The sequence below is a fragment of the Pelophylax lessonae genome (assembly GCF_965119305.1).
Source record: "Pelophylax lessonae genome assembly, chromosome: 12".
Classification (NCBI taxonomy): domain Eukaryota; kingdom Metazoa; phylum Chordata; class Amphibia; order Anura; family Ranidae; genus Pelophylax; species Pelophylax lessonae.
The window spans coordinates 1,349,930-1,366,782 of record NC_138779.1 but is presented as its reverse complement, the minus strand read 5'-3'; the positions used below and the strand labels follow the sequence as shown (position 1 = coordinate 1,366,782).

At 48.8% G+C, this 16,853-nt stretch overlaps 2 protein-coding genes across 2 annotated transcripts in view; one reads left to right on the top strand and one right to left on the bottom strand.

The window, feature by feature from the left end:
• Window positions 1-16,853, bottom strand: part of CFAP107 (cilia and flagella associated protein 107) — a 498,422-nt gene that overhangs the window by 36,125 nt on the left and 445,444 nt on the right. The window lies entirely within an intron of this gene.
• VPS13D (vacuolar protein sorting 13 homolog D) overlaps window positions 1-16,853 on the top strand; it is a 431,274-nt gene that overhangs the window by 156,729 nt on the left and 257,692 nt on the right. The window contains exons 31-34 of the mRNA XM_082274036.1: window positions 2,070-2,329; window positions 2,835-2,968; window positions 6,218-6,373; window positions 14,088-14,280. Of these exons, the coding sequence (XP_082130162.1) occupies window positions 2,070-2,329; window positions 2,835-2,968; window positions 6,218-6,373; window positions 14,088-14,280 (743 nt within the window). The remainder of the gene's footprint in view (window positions 1-2,069; window positions 2,330-2,834; window positions 2,969-6,217; window positions 6,374-14,087; window positions 14,281-16,853) is intronic.

Here is a 16,853-nt window from a genome sequence, read left to right as displayed (position 1 = left end):
GCTCCTGTGTCCCAGGTTAAGGCTCCTGTGTCCCAGGTTAAGGCTCCTGTGTCCCGGTTAAGGCTCCTGTGTCCCGGTTAAGGCTCCTGTGTCCCGGTTAAGGCTCCTGTGTCCCAGGTTAAGGCTCCTGTGTCCCGGTTAAGGCTCCTGTGTCCCGGTTAAGGCTCCTGTGTCCCGGTTAAGGCTCCTGTGCCCCGGTTAAGGCTCCTGTGTCCCGGTTAAGGCTCCTGTGACCCGGTGAAGGCTCCTGTGTCCCGGTTAAGGCTCCTGTGTCCCGGTTAAGGCTCCTGTGTCCCGGTTAAGGCTCCTGTGACCCGGTTAAGGCTCCTGTGACCCGGTTAAGGCTCCTGTGACCCGGTTAAGGCTCCTGTGACCCGGTTAAGGCTCCTGTGACCCGGTTAAGGCTCCTGTGACTTGGTTAAGGCTCCTGTGACTTGGTTAAGGCTCCTGTGTCCCGGTGAAGGCTCCTGTGTCCCGGTGAAGGCTCCTGTGCCCCGGTTAAGGCTCCTGTGTCCCGGTTAAGGCTCCTGTGACCCGGTGAAGGCTCCTGTGTCCCGGTTAAGGCTCCTGTGTCCCGGTTAAGGCTCCTGTGTCCCGGTTAAGGCTCCTGTGACCCGGTTAAGGCTCCTGTGACCCGGTTAAGGCTCCTGTGACCCGGTTAAGGCTCCTGTGACCCGGTTAAGGCTCCTGTGACCCGGTTAAGGCTCCTGTGACTTGGTTAAGGCTCCTGTGACTTGGTTAAGGCTCCTGTGTCCCGGTGAAGGCTCCTGTGTCCCGGTGAAGGCTCCTGTGTCCCGGTGAAGGCTCCTGTGTCCCGGTGAAGGCTCCTGTGTCCCGGTGAAGGCTCCTGTGTCCCGGTTAAGGCTCCTGTGTCCCAGGTTAAGGCTCCTGTGTCCAGGTTAAGGCTCCTGTGACCCGGTTAAGGCTCCTGTGACCCGGTTAAGGCTCCTGTGTCCCGGTTAAGGCTCCTGTGTCCCGGTTAAGGCTCCTGTGTCCCGGTTAAGGCTCCTGTGTCCCGGTTAAGGCTCCTGTGTCCCGGTTAAGGCTCCTGTGTCCCGGTTAAGGGCTGTTATGTTTAGTCTTGGGTTATTTTCCCCACCCCTCATTATCCTTTTGGCACTGCTTTTTGGATGTCCCACTAGTTATGATTTATGGAGCGCTGTGTCTGTCAATGAACGAAAGAGAAAATGCGATTTTTGTACTTAACGTGAAATCCATTTCTCCGAGTTCATCGGTGGACACAGCACCCACCCCTCTATGGAGTTCTGATACTTCTAATACTGCTACCTACTGAACTGATTACCTAGAGCAGAGAGGGGGGGTTATATACCAGCTGAGGACAGCCCATGGGCGTAGCCAGGTGTTTGTTCTGCCTAGTCCTACTCCTGGAGGAGGTAATATAACCCAGTAGTTATGATTTATGGAGTGCTGTGTCCATCGATGAACTCAGAGAAATGGATTTTACGATAAGTAAAAAAATCCTATTTTTGCACACTAGTACCGACTAGTATTCCAGTGTTTCTTCTCTCCCTCACTCAGCTAATGTGACCCCAGTGTTGACAGAGAGGGGCAGGGAGGGGGGGTCAAACAAGTATGCTGTGCAGGCGATCAACACCCTACTTATCAACACTGATGACATCACTGGATGTTAGGATGCCGGTGGCTGTAAGATTGAAATGGTGCACAATAAATCCTGTGGCTTTGTGTAACTAAAAGGCAGGCTTGATCCACCTGCTGGCTTGCATACTTTTTTGGGCAAGTTTTAGGCATTTTGCCGAGGCACCCCTGAAGAAGCCTTAAGGAACCCAAGGGGTGCCTGGGCACCCTGGGTGAAAAAGGCTGAGCTAAGGGGATGCTACTCCAGCAATCATCTACTTATCAAAATGCCTTGTATCAGAATGAACTCACTGGCATGGCACCTCCAGCCATAGAGTAAACCGCTGTGTCCGGGGCAGCTTCCCCTCCTGCCCACCCCTTGTTCCGGCCATAACTCTACAGGAATATCAGAGTCTGTAGGTTTTTTCTTTTTAATGCTCCTTAAATTTCACTTTTGCTTCTCTGTTCTCCAGATCAACGAAGGACGCCTCCTGCTTCACCATCGTCCTGAACAACCTGCGAGTCTTCCTGATATTTGATTGGTTGATGCTCGTGCACAAGTTTCTCCAGACACCGAGTGACAAATTGCATCATGGCCCCCATCCCCCGGAAGACCGGTCCGGCACCTCTGTGCCCGTCATCCCCAAAACTGTGAAATCCGGTGTTGTGACCAAGAGGTCTTCTGTACAGCTGACTCCCGAAAAACAGCTGGAAGTGAAAATCAATGTTACCGGTGAGCGGTCCCTGCGTGCGTTTCCTCTCTATATTATGGGGGATTTCAGCTCTGACCCAATAAGAGAACGATTAGAAATCCGATCCCCATCTGCTGCAAGCACCAAAATCCAGCTGAACGCCCCGACTTCTTCAGGGTTTGCAGCACCTGGAAAGCAATCTGTTGGAAAGTGATAGGAATGGGAGGAGCTTTCTAGGTTGAGCTTCATTCACAGTGAGAACCTCAGTCCTCAGTCCTCAGCCCTCAGTCCTCAGTCCTCAGCCCTCAGCCCTCAGTCCTCAGTCCTCAGCCCTCAGCCCTCAGCCCTCAGCCCTCAGCCCTCAGCCCTCAGTCCTCAGCCCTCAGCCCTCAGTCCTCAGTCCTCAGTCCCGGCACCATCACAACTACTACTAGTTCTACATTATTTAGTACTATAGAAAATATATTGTTGGAACCACATGGATGAGAATGATTGGATGCAGGTAATGTTGTAGACTGTAATTCGGATTTCTCTGACTTCCTGTAGGAACGGAGTTCGTTGTTGTTGAAGATGCTTCGTGTCTCGATACAAATGCCATCATCCTGAAAGGAACGACCGTTCTTACCTACAAACCTAAACTGGTCGATCGTCCATTCTCTGGCAGTTTATTCGGGATTGAGGTAATATGAGGACACATATGTCTCATTTTTTGTATCACTTTGTCATTTACAGTATCTCACAAAAGTAAGTACACCCCTCACATTTTTGTAAATATTTTATTCTACCTTTTCATGTGACAACACTGAAGAAATGACACTTTGCTACAATGTAAAGTAGTGACAATGTCCAAATTGGGCCCAATTACCCACTGTCCCACCCTGGTGTTATGTGACTCGTTAGTGTTTTATAAGGTCGCAGGTGTGTTAAATTTGGTGTTATCGCTCTCACTCTCTCTCATACTGGTCACTGGACGTTTAACATGGAACCTCATGGCAAAGAACTCTCTGAGGATCTGAAAAAAGAATTGTTTCTCTTCATAAAGATGGCCTAGCCCAGTGATGGCGAACCTTGGCACCCCAGATGTTTTTGAACTACATTTCCCATGATGCTCATGCACTGTGTAGTGTAGCTGAGCATCTTGGAAAATTTAGTTCCAAAACCTCTGGAGTGCCAAGGTTCGCCATCACTGGCCTAGGCTATAAGATGATTGCCAAGACCCTGAAACTGAGCTGCAGCATGGTGGCCAAGACCATACAGCGGTGTAACAGGACAGGTTCCACTCAGAACAGGCCTCGCCATGGTCCACCAAAGAAGTTGAGTGCCGTGCTCAGCGTCATATCCAGAGGTTGTCTTTGGGAAATAGAAGTATGAGTGCTGCCAGCATTGCTGCAGAGGTTGAAGGGGTGGGGGAGGGGTCAGCCTGTCAGTGCTCAGACCATACGCCGCACACTGCATCAAATTGGTCTGCATGGCTGTCGTCCCAGAAGGAAGCCTCTTCTAAAGATGATGCACAAGAAAGCCGGCAAACAGTTTGCTGAAGACAAGCAGACTAAGGACATGGATTACTGGAACCATCTCCTATGGTCCAATGAGAAACAGAGAGGTGAAGCCGCTGAGGTGTGTGTCTCAAACCTGGTGCAAGTCGGATCCGTCGTCCAGAAGCATGAGAGGTTTGAAAAGTAAGACCACACTCTGGTTGATGTTTTGTTGAAATCAAAAAATGTTTCTTTTATTCCTCAAAGTAAAAGCAGACAGACAGTGTACAAGCAGACGTATTAGGTTGACGCGTTTCACGACATTCCCAGTCGCTTACTCATAACCACACCTGTGGTCCAATGAGACCAAGATAAACTTATTTGTGACAAGTGTGTCTTCCTACAGTCAGGCATGGTGGTGGGAGTGTCATGGTCTGGGGCTGCATGAGCGCTGCCGGCACTGGGGAGCTACAGATCATTGAGGGAACCATGAATGCCAACATGTACTGTGACATACTGAAGCAGAGCATGATCCCCTCCCTTCAGAGACTGGGGGGGCAGGGCAATATTCCAACATAACGACCCCAAACACCTCCAAGATGATCACTGCCTTGCTAAAGAAGCTGAGGGTAAAGGTGATGGACTGGCCAAGCGTCTCCAGACCTAAACCCTATTGACCATCTGTGGGGATCCTCAAACGGAAGGTGGAGGAGCGCAAGGTCTCTAACATCCACCAGCTCTGTGATGTCATCATGGGGGAGGGGAAGAGGACTCCAGTGACAACCTGTGAAGCTCTGGTGAACTCCATGCCCAAGAGGGTTAAGGCAGTGCTGCAAAATAATGGCGGCCACACAAAATATTGACCCAATTTGGAGATTGTCACTTAGGGGTGTACTGACTTTTGTTGCCAGTGGTTTAGACATTAATGGCTGTGTGTTGAGTTATTTTGAGGGGACAGTAAATTTACACTGTTATACAAGCTGTACACTCACTACTTTACATTGTAGCAAAGTCTCATTTCTTCAGTGTTGTCACATGGGAGGGGTGTACTTACTTTTGTGAGATACTGTATTTCATCTGTCAGTTTGCTATTCATGGATCTTTATTTAGTGTTGATATTTTGACATTTAGCAAAGCAAGGTCCATAAATTTTGGGGTGGAGGAACTTGACTAACCTGCACAGAGCCCTGACTTCAACATCAGTGACTGACCTCACAAATGCGCTTCTGGAAGAATGATGAAACATTCCCATAGACACTCCTAAACCTTGTGGACGGCCTTCCCAGAAGAGTTGAAGCTGTTATAGCTGTAAAGGGTGGAGCCAACTCAATATTGAACCCTATAGGCTAAGACTGGGACAGTGGTGGCACATCCATTAGGGATGCACGGGCGCTGCCCCACCTATCACAGCTTCTGGACCCCTGATCTACATGCTGGATGCATGGATTCTAATGAGGGTCCTCCACATGCGAGTCTAGGGGCAGCACAGGGTGAGTGAGCCCACGGGGATGTGGGTATGGTGCTGGAGCGACGGGGGGGGGGGTCTGTGTTTGCGGTCAGGGTGGGGGCTGTGTTCGCGGTCAGTGGGGGGGGCTGTGTTCGCGGTCAGGGGGGGGCTGTGTTCGCGGTCAGGGGGGGGCTGTGTTCGCGGTCAGGGGGGGCTGTGTTCGCGGTCAGGGGGGGGGGGTCTGTGTTGGCAGTCGGGGGGGGGGGTCTGTGTTGGCAGTCGGGGGGGGGGGTCTGTGTTCACAGTCAGGGGGGGCTGTGTTCGCGGTCAGTGGAGGGGGGTCTGTGTTGGCAGTCGGGGGGGGGGTCTGTGTTGGCAGTCGGGGGGGGGGGGGTCTGTGTTCACAGTCAGGGGGGGCTGTGTTCGCGGTCAGTGGAGGGGGGTCTGTGTTGGCAGTCGGGGGGGGGGTCTGTGTTGGCAGTCGGGGGGGGGGGGTCTGTGTTCACAGTCAGGGGGGGCTGTGTTCGCGGTCAGTGGAGGGGGGTCTGTGTTGGCAGTCGGGGGGGGGTCTGTGTTGGCAGTCGGGGGGGGGTCTGTGTTCGCAGTCAGATGGGGGGGGCTCTGTTCATGGTCAGGTCCATAACCTAAAATTTATTAAAATATGTACAGAACACAAAATCTGAAGAAAAACAGCGTTGTTCGCCGTCAGTCCTAGATGCAATCCAGAAGGTTTGGTGGAAAGCACTCAATGACGTCACACAGGAGCTCGACCCATGTCCATTCTTCCCCATCTGGTGTCACACCGCTCTCCTCCCAATTGTAGTCACTTCTGCTCTCTTCTCATTCTTCTATCTGTCCCTTAGCATCCCTTCTCTGTTCATGTGGCGGTCACCTCTCTCCTCGCCCACCACTTGGACCCCTTCCATGGCTGTATTTGTGCCACTATATCTTCTAATAAACTCATCACCATCTCATTATAACAGCCGGAATTATTCTTTGTCTTGCAGGTATTCAGCTGCCGCTTGGGGAATGAGCAGAACACGGCTCTGTCCATCGTAGACCCGGCTCATATTCAGATAGAGCTGGTGGGGAATTCTAATTATCAGAGCAGCTCTGGGCTGATGGATGCATTCAACACCGAAGACTTTCCCCCCATCCTGGAGGTAATTATAGGAATAGGATTTGGATTTTCTGTATCTTTTTATGGAAAAATATTCAGCAGCCAGAACAAGACCTAACCAATGACACAATAGATGGTAAAGGGAAACTTTACACGGCTGCCTTAGGAAGCGATATCATTAGAAACCTAGAAAAGTGACGGCAGAAAAAGACGGAGAAGTCCATCGAGTCTAAGATTTCTGATTATAGATCTCTGTTTGTCCCAAGCCGGTCTGAAGCCATTTACTGCCTCTGCTGGAAGTTTATTCCAAGCATCAACTTCTCTTTCAGTAAAATCAGACTTTCTAAGATTAGTTTTGAACTTTCCTCCTGCTAGTTGGAGGTCCCCGTCTTCTAGATTTTGGTTTCATATTGAAAATCCCAACCTCCTGAACCTTATTCACCCCCTTCTGCCCTTCATGTATTTCAAGGTTTCACTCCGGTCTCCCCTTTTCCTTCTTTCCTCCAGACTTCAAACACTAAGATCTTTATATCACTAGAGGGGTCACCAGCAGGAGGAAAGAGGTCCTGATTCTTCTATACAGTGCCTTGCAAAAGTATTCAGCCCCCTTGAACTTTTCTACCTTTTGCCACATTTCAGGCTTCAAACATAAAGATATAAAACTGTAATTTTTTGTGAAGAATCAACAACAAGTGGGACACAATCATGAAGTGAAACAAAATTTTTTGGATATTTCAAACTTTAACAAATAAAAAACTGAAAAATTGGGCGTGCAAAATTATTCAGCCCCTTTACTTTCAGTGCAGCAAACTCTCTCCAGAAGTTCAGTGAGGATCTCTGAATGATCCAATGTTGACCTAAATGACTAATGATGATAAATAGAATCCACCTGTGTGTAATCAAGTCTCCGTATAAATGCACCTGCACTGTGATAGTCTCAGAGGTCCGTTTAAAGCGCAGAGAGCATCATGAAGAACAAGGAACACACCAGGCAGGTCCGAGATACTGTTGTGGAGAAGTTTAAAGCCGGATTTGGATACAAAAAGATTTCCCAAGCTTTAAACATCCCAAGGAGCACTGCAAGCGATAATATTGAAATGGAAGGAGTATCAGACCACTGCAAATCTACGAAGACCTGGCCGTCCCTCTAAACTTTCAGCTCATACAAGGAGAAGACTGATCAGAGATGCAGCCAAGAGGCCCATGATCACTCTGGATGAACTGCAGAGATCTACAGCTGAGGTGGGAGACTCTGTCCATAGGACAACAATCAGTCGTATTCTGCACAAATCTGCCCTTTATGGAAGAGTGGCAAGAAGAAAGCCATTTCTTAAAGATATCCATAAAAAGTGTCGTTTAAAGTTTGCCACAAGCCACCTGGGAGACACCAAACATGTGGAAGAAGGTGCTCTGCTCAGATGAAACCAAAATCAAACTTTGTGGCAACAATGCAAAACGTTATGTTTGGCATAAAAGCAACACAGCTCATCACCCTGAACACACCATCCCCACTGTGAAACATGGTGGTGGCAGCATCATGGTTTGGGCCTGCTTTTCTTCAGCAGGGACAGGGAAGATGGTTAAAATTGATGGGAAGATGGATGGAGCCAAATACAGGACCATTCTGGAAGAAAACCTGATGGAGTCTGCAAAAGACCTGAGACTGGGACGGAGATTTGTCTTCCAACAAGACAATGATCCAAAACATAAAGCAAAATCTACAATGGAATGGTTCACAAATAAACATATCCAGGTGTTAGAATGGCCAAGTCAAAGTCCAGACCTGAATCCAATGGAGAATCTGTGGAAAGAACTGAAAACTGCTGTTCACAAACGCTCTCCATCTAACCTCACTGAGCTCCAGCTGTTTTGCAAGGAGGAATGGGCAAAAATTTCAGTCTCTCGATGTGCAAAACTGATAGAGACATACCCCAAGCGACTTACAGCTGTAATCGCAGCAAAAGGTGGTGCTACAAAGTATTAACTTAAGGGGGCTGAATAATTTTGCACGCCCAATTTTTCAGTTTTTTATTTGTTAACAAAGTTTGAAATATCCAATAAATTTCATTCCACTTCATGATTGTGTCCCACTTGTTGATTCTTCACAAAAAATTACAGTTTTATATCTTTATGTTTGAAGCCTAAAATGTGGCAAAAGGTTGAAAAGTTCAAGGGGGCTGAATACTTTCGCAAAGCACTGTATATAGATATCACTAGAGGGGTCCCCAGCAGGAGGAAGGAGGTCCTGATTCCTCTATATAGATCTTTAGTGAGACCTTATTTAGAATGCGGTGTTCAGTTCTGGAGATCTCACTTACAGAAAGATATTGATAAGATAGAACGAGTCCAGAGACGGAACAAACATGGTGAAAGATTCAGGGAATAATATCAGGATAGACTTGAGGTAATTAACCACTCGCCTTACAGATAGTTTCCCCCCTTCATGACCAGACTATTTTCTCTTTCGTTCATTGACGGACACAGCTCCTGATCTCCTTAACCATTGGGTTATTCTGCCCCCTACAGGAGTAGGACACTAGGCAGAAAATAAAGTCTGGCTACACCTATGGGCAGTCCCAGGAGGTATACTCCCCCTCTCTGCTATAGGCACTCAGTTTTTTCTGCCTAGTCAGGAGTAAGGACCGAGTTCCTTGCTGGGATTTCTGGTCCTGGTATTTTTTTCTTTCTAGATAGAAATTTTTCTCCTGGTTTTTTCCTGTGAGATCTGCAATCAACTGCCGGTCTGGGAGATGGGCTGGATAATCTGGATCCAGTGGTCACCCCAGTCTGGCCAGCGAGCGCGCTCAGACTTGAGCTCCATGCTAGGTCTGCCGCGATAATAGTCCCACTGGACGGGGGCTGGCCTGCGAGTTAAACGTCTCGCGAGGTCACATACGACTGGGTCTCGGCCCGAGTCGCAGCATTCCTCCTGGCCGACAGCCTCCCCATTTCAATGGGGAAGAGGTTGTCAGGAGCAGTGCCTGCCTGGTTCCTGGTATGGTAAGTGACTATCCCCCTGGAGGGTTTTGGGCTGTACGTGGGCCCCTCCATGGGATGCTCAGACCCCTGGGTTCCCCTCCTTCCCATTAGGCACCCCCCTCATTTGCCTGGTGGCCCCTGTGGGCCATATCGCCCCTAATCCACCCCCCCCCCTCCTTTATTGAAGCTGGGGTGGCCTAGACCACCGCCTGGGGTGAGAGTAGGGTGCCTATGTGCTCAATGCACAGCGGCCATGTTTGTGTAGTTCGGCTTTGCGGTGGCGGTTTTGGCGGTGGCCATGACAGTGGAGCTCTGTGGGCGGCGATTTTGGCGGTGGGAGCCCCTCCTCATCCTCTGGCGCTGACTCCTGGATCTTTTCACTTTCTGATCGCCGCACTTGGGAGTGCAGATTATTCTGGTGGCGGCAGATGCCTGTTTTTGCTGGGTGGTGAGTCTGGTGGGGTTCTCTCCCTCTCTGCTGAGGATCGATTAGGTGCTCTGTTACTGTCGACCAAAAGTGGTGCTGCCGGAGTGGTGGGAGTGTCCCTTAATAGTGTTTTTACACCTTTTTCTTGTGGGGTCCCCCTATTGAGTCATGGAGTCTTTGGAGCACATTTCCCCACCTGATCCCCTCTCAGAGGCTGCGGGGGCCCTCCAGGTCCCAACCATCCATTGATGCAATGACAGCAGTCCTGGAGTCCTTTGTGTCCCGGGTGGAGGGGTTTTTTTGGGCGACTGGCTAGCAAAAAGCACCCCCTGCCTCATCTGTCTCCTCAGATCCTGAATCTGATTCAGCCGCCACGTCCCGGCTCAACAGAAAGGTGCAGAGGTCAGTGGCTCAGTCATGGGATCCTCTGGTGGACACCACAGACATGCTGGTGGCCCCTGGGGGTCAGTATCGTCTTATTTATGCCTTTCCTCCTCCTAAGCTTCTACCAAGACTTCTACTCAGGATTGAGGCAGAAGGGATTCCAGTCATCTTAGTGGCCTCAGACGGGCTTTGTACACCGATCTGGTGCCGCTGGTCATCGGCGTTCCTTGGAAGCTTCCTCTCTGGGAGGATCTGCTGTCCCAAGGACCAATCTTCCATCCTCCTTTACAGTCGCTGGCTTTAACAGTTTGGCTGTTGGACGCCAGGTGCTGATGAATAGAGGTTTGTCTGAGTCAGTGATTTCAACGCTGTTAAAAGCTAGGAAATCTACTTGTAGGAAGATCTACCATCGTACGTGGAAGAAGATGTACATTGCGTGGTGTGAGTGTCTTGGAGTTCATCCTCATTCTTTTTCGGTGGCTCGGATCTTGTCCTTCCTTCAATGGGCAGAGCAGAAACTGGCCTTGAGTACTATGAAGGGCCAGGTGTTGACCTTAGCAGTCTTCTTTCAACGGCCCTTGGCCACATACTCCCTGGTGCGTACTTTTCTTCAGGGAGTTCGGCACTTGGCTCCTCCAGTACAGTCACCGCCTTGGGACTTCAATTTTTTTCTCTCAGTCTTCCAGAAGCCTCCCTTTGAGAATCTTGAGAAGATTCCCCTTCTTACACTGTCCCAGAAGTTGGCCTTTTTGATGGCTATCACCTCTGCGCACAGGGTGTTGGAATTGGCTGCGTTATCCTAACATTCACCTTACTTGGTGGTTTACAGAGTTAAGGTATTTCTTCGCCTCTGTCTGTCGTTCCTTCCAAAGGTTGTCTCTGATTTTCATTTGAATGAAGATATTGTGTTGCCTTCCCGGTGCCCCAGGCCAAAACATCTGAAGGAAATTGTTTTGTATGCCTTGGATGTGATTCGGGCGATTAGGGTGTACCTGGCAGCTATGGAGTCTTTTAGGAAGTCAGACTCTCTATTTCTGCTCACAGATGGTCCTCGGAAAGGACTGTCCGCTTCCTCTGCGACCATTTCCAGATAGACGGTAATTCAGACCTATTCCATCAGGGGTCAGGTTCCTCCTTTCCTTGTCAAGGCTCATTCTACTCGGGTGCTCAGTGCCTCCTGGGCCTTCCATCATCAGGCGTTGGTGATGTAGGTTTGCAAGGCGGCCACCTGGTCGTCGGTTCACACTTTCACAAAGTTCTATAGAGTGGAAGTGTTGGCATCTGCGGATGCTTCCTTTGGCCGGAAGGTTTTGCAGGCTGCTGGTTAGAGGACCCGGTCCTCTCTGAGGGTGTATTGTTCTTTTCAGGGGGGCTCCAGTTGTTTTGGTTGAGCTTCTGGTTCACCTGGTTGTCTATAGTTTAGCCTTGGGAATTTATTTTTCGCTGTTCCCACCCCTCATGTTTAGCACTGCTTTGGGACGTCCCAATGGTTATGAAGATCAGAAGTTGTCCATCAATGAAGGAAAGAGAAAACGGGATTTTAGACTTACCGTAAAATCCATTTCTCTGATGTTCATTGATGGACACAGCGCCCCCCTCTGTGGAGTTATTATTCTTCTCACACTGCTTGTAACAAACCTTATAGCAGAGAGAGGGAGTATACCCCCTGGGACCGCCCGTAGGCGTAGCCAAACTTTTTTTTTCTGCCTAGTGTCCTACTCCTGTAGGGGGCAGTATAACCCAATGGTTAAGAAGATCAGGAGCTGTGTCTGTCAATGAACATCAGAGAAATGGATTTTACAGTAATCTAAAAAATTAAATTTTTTGCTTTCAGCACTGCAATATTGTAACTGGTAATTGCGCAGTCATGCAGCGCTGTACCCAGATGTCATTTATATCATTTTTTTTCATGCAAATAGAATTTTCTTTTGGTGGTATTCGTTCTGCACTGCGCTTTTTATGTTTTGCTATATAAATGAAAATAGAATGAATATTTTGAAGAAAAAAAAAAATGTTTTTTTTTTTAGTTTTTGTTGTATTCTGCTCCATTTCTTTGGTGAAAATACCCCAAATCAGTGAATATTATTTATCTGTGGGAAAGTTATAGAATCCACAAACTATGAGATATATATCTGATAAATGATCAATCCTGATGTACTGACGGCCCATCTCATTTCTCGAGGAGTGAAAGCACCAGGACAGTACAAATACCCCCCAAATCACCCCCCCAGTACAAATACCCCCCAAATCACCCCCTCCCCCAGTACAAATAACCCCCAAATCACCCCCCCCCCTCAGTACAAATACCCCCCAAATCACCCCCCCCTCAGTACAAATACCCCCCCAAATCACCCCCCCTGTACAAATACCCCCCCAAATCACCCCCCCTGTACAAATACCCCCCAAATCACCCCCCTTCCTGTACAAATACCCCCCAAATCACCCCCCCGTACAAATACCCCCCAAATCACCCCTCCTGTACAAATACCCCCCAAATCACCCCCCCCCCAGTACACATATCCCCCCAAATCACTCCCCCCCAGTACAAATACCCCCCAAATCACCCCCCACAGTACACATATCCCCCCAAATCACTCCCCCCCAGTACAAATACCTCCAAATCACTCCCCCCCCAGTACAAATACCCCCCAAATCACCCCCCCCCCAGTACAAATACCCCCCAAATCCGCCCCCCCCAGTACAAATACCCCCAAATCACCCCCCCCCCCTAGTACAAATACCCCCCAACTCACCCCTTTATGGAAAGTAGACAGTCTGAGGTATTTAGTAAGAGGCATGTCGAGGTTTTTGAAGTTGTAATTTTTTGTCACAATTTTTTTTTTTTTTACCGTCACCAGTAAGGCTCCATTCACATATAGGAATTTCCGATCACAATCCAAAACACTATATGTGAACGAAGCCTAAAGCATCATCATATGACTGGTGACAGTATGTGCAAAAATAATAAATCAAATGTTTTTTTTTTATACAATTTTTTTTTTCAAATAATGAAAATGGGTGATGAGGGATTTTAATTATTTTTTACACGGTGATTGCTGATACAATGATGATCACTGTCACAGCAATTGTTTCAACTGTCATGAATGGCTTTCATTCATTACTCATTGTTTACTATTGTGATGCTGTGATTGGCCCACAGCTATCACATGGTACAGGGTGCTGTGATTGGCCCACAGCTATCACATGGTACAGGGTGCTGTGATTGGCCCACAGCTATCACATGGTACAGGGTGCTGTGATTGGCCCACAGCTATCACATGGTACAGGGTGCTGTGATTGGCCCAGTTTCCATGTTCTCACTGGTGGCCAATCACAGATCACACACAGCAGTACACAATGATGTCATGATTGGCTTCTGTTATTTACTATGTGTCATGTGATCACACAGCAACCACGTGGTATCTGTGCCGCTCACAGTGGTCCAATGCCAAGTACCGGGCACAGCGGGGGCAGATTGTGCCGCTGGGGCTACTAGTACGTCACAGTGCCTGCTTAAGCCACCGGCCAGTAGTTAAATTACTGTAGGCTGGTCAGCAAGTGGTTAATATGTAGAGTCTGGAGGAAAGAAGGGAAAGGGGAGACCGGAGTGAACCCTGGAAATAAATGAAGGGCAGAAGGGGGTGAATAAGGTTCAGGGGGGCGGGAAACCAAAATCAAGAACACGGGGACATGACCTCCAACTAGCAGGAGGTGTAATAACTCCTCCCACATCAGAAGAATATAGTGGTGAGGGTGGGGGATGGGATGAAGGACAGAGGAAGGTTTTTACTACCAGAAGAGGAATCAGCACAAGGACTGAGTTCTGTCCCTTCTGCTGATTTCCTGTTTGTGATTTTGGCTTCAATTTTATGTAAATGTCTGAAAACACAGAAATGTTTAATAAATCAGCGCCTGCATCACCCAATCAGAGCAAATCCGAATTATTAATTATTTGTATTTGAAATAGATCCAGCTGCAGACATTGGACATCAGACTGTCCTATAACGATGTGCTGTTATTTCTGGCAATCGCAAAATCCATCCCTGAGCAGACGAGTTCCCCGGAGTCCGGAGCTCCTGAACCCTCCGCTGCATCTGCCAGTCCAACCGGAGTCACCAAGGAGAGCGAGACCCCCCGACACGTCATGGATCCCCTCCTAGGTAGGGATCGATTCCCTCCGCTCACAATCATGGTGATGTCACTTTTTACATTCAGTAATTTGAATTACTCGGATCCTATCCTCTATTGTAGACAAGAAAAGATGTCTGATTATTTTTTAGGTAAGATTCCATTCACACATCAAAGTCGCATAACAAATCGCACCCCATTCTTTTCTGTGGCACCTATTCAAATCAGTGGGACTTAAAGTCGCAGCGACTTTGAAAAGTTACCTGCAGTACTTTGGTGTGACTTTTGATGCGACTTTGATCCATAGAATGTACAGTCCGAATAAAACTGCACCAAAAGTCACGCTGGAAATCGCTACTTTGGAGACGCGCTCCGGTGTGATTGGAGCCTTGGGTAGAATTGGTTCCCAGTCACTGCACAGCCTGTATGTGATAGAATCCCAGTATTGCCGACTCATTATTTTATTAGGATTGAAAAGAAGACTCTAAACATGTTTGTTGCTTGGAATGTTAACCACTTTACCACCGGAGGATTTTCCTGCTAAAAGACCAGGGGTTATTTTGCGATTTTTTACTGCGTGACTTTAACGGACAATCGCGCGGTCGTGCGACGCTGTACCTAAACGAATTTGACGTCCTTTTTTTCCCACAAACAGAGCTTTCTTTTGGTGGTATTTGATCACCTGTGCGATTTTTTGATCACGCGCTATAAACAAAAAAAGAGCGTAATTTTTGCAAAAACAACAATATTTTTCACTTTTTTTCATATGAAATTCCCCCAAAAAAAAATGTAAAAATCAAAATTTTTTAAAATTTTCGGCCAATTTGTTTTACGCTACCTATGTTTGGTAAAAAAAATCGCAAAAAGCGTATTTTGATTGGTTTGCGCAAAAGTTATCGCGTTTACTAACAAAGGGAAAGATTTTTGTCATTTTTGGTGTTTTTTTTTAACCAGTAATGGCGGCGATCTGCGATTTTTTTTTGCGGTACTGCGACATTGCGGCGGACAGATCGGACCCTTGACTGACATTTTTGACACTTTTGGGGGTACCAGTGACATTACTGCAGTAATCAGTGCTATAAATATGCACTGTTACTGCAAAAATGACACTGGCAGGGAAGGGGTTAACAGTATTGGACAGGGAGGGGTTAAGTGTGTCCTAGGGGCGTGATTCTAACTGTGCAGGGACAGGTCTACTAGTGTAAAAACAAAGATCAACAGTTCTACATAGTAGAACTGTCTGATCTTCACTTTTACACAGGGAGAACTGACAGGTGGCTTGTTTACACAAGCCGCTCTGTCTTTCTCCCGCTGTACCGGCGATCGTAGTGTGACATCGGGTCCGCCAGTCACACTCCCGCACTCCTCCGTGAACGAGCCGAGGCGGGCGCGCGCCCGCCCGCTATTGGCTCTGGAAGGAGTGACAGGCGAGCGACGTAGACCTACGTCACTCTGCCTGGCCGGGGCCGACTGCCGCAGTAAATATACTGTGCGCAGTCGGCAAGCGGTTAAAGGAGAATTCCGGGGAAAGCTTTTTTTTGGCTGCACTTCTCTTATTGATCACAGGGGGGGCAAAGGGGGGGCACTTCATTCTGCACTTCTGTGACCCAATTTCAGCTGACAATGGTCTAAAGTCCGCTGTCAGCTGACGTCACTCAGCCGGTCCAGGTGCTTAATTGATTCTGCCTTTACCGTCAGGATCCAGTAAGCCTGGACCACCAGCTGGGTCAGCCTATCAGCGATCTACTGGAGACTGAGCCAGCCGCTCCCTCCCCCTGCACGGCCCGGCGCTCCCGCCCCCTGCACGGCCCGGCGCTCCCGCCCCCTGCACGGCCCGGCGCTCCCGCCCCCTGCACGGCCCCGCCACTCCTGCCCCCTGCACGGAACGATGCTCCCGCCCCCTGCACGGCCCGGCGCTCCCGCCCCCTGCACGGCCCGGCGCTCCCGCCCCCTGCACAGCCCGGCGCTCCCGCCCCCTGCACGGCCCGGCGCTCCCGCCCCCTGCATGTTTTTTTTTTGTTGTTTTTTTTTTTTTAAACCAAACTTCTCTTTTACATTCACAAAGCATAATATTAAATATAAATTTTATGGATTCAGGCTTACAAAATGTGTGCAAAAAGGAATGCAGAGTGATTTTTTTTTTTTTTTTTTAAGTAATTCTTAAGGCAGAAGTTTTTTTATATCCTAATGCATTCTTTGCATCAACCTTCAGTGTGCAGCAGCCCCCCTAATACTTACCTGAGCCCCCCCAGTACTTACCTGAGCCCCCCCCCCCTAATACTTACCTGAGCCCCCCCCCCTAATACTTACCTGAGCCCCCCCAGTACTTACCTGAGCCCCCCCCCTAATACTTACCTGAGCCCCCCCAGTACTTACCTGAGCCCCCCCCCCCCTAATACTTACCTGAGCCCCCCCAGTACTTACCTGAGCCCCCCCATTACTTACCTGAGCCCCCCCCATTACTTACCTGAGCCCCCCCATTACTTACCTGAGCCCCCCCATTACTTACCTGAGCCCCCCAGTACTTACCTGAGCCCCCCTAATACTTACCTGAGCCCCCCCCAGTACTTACCTAAGCCCCCCTAATACTTACCTGAGCCCCCCC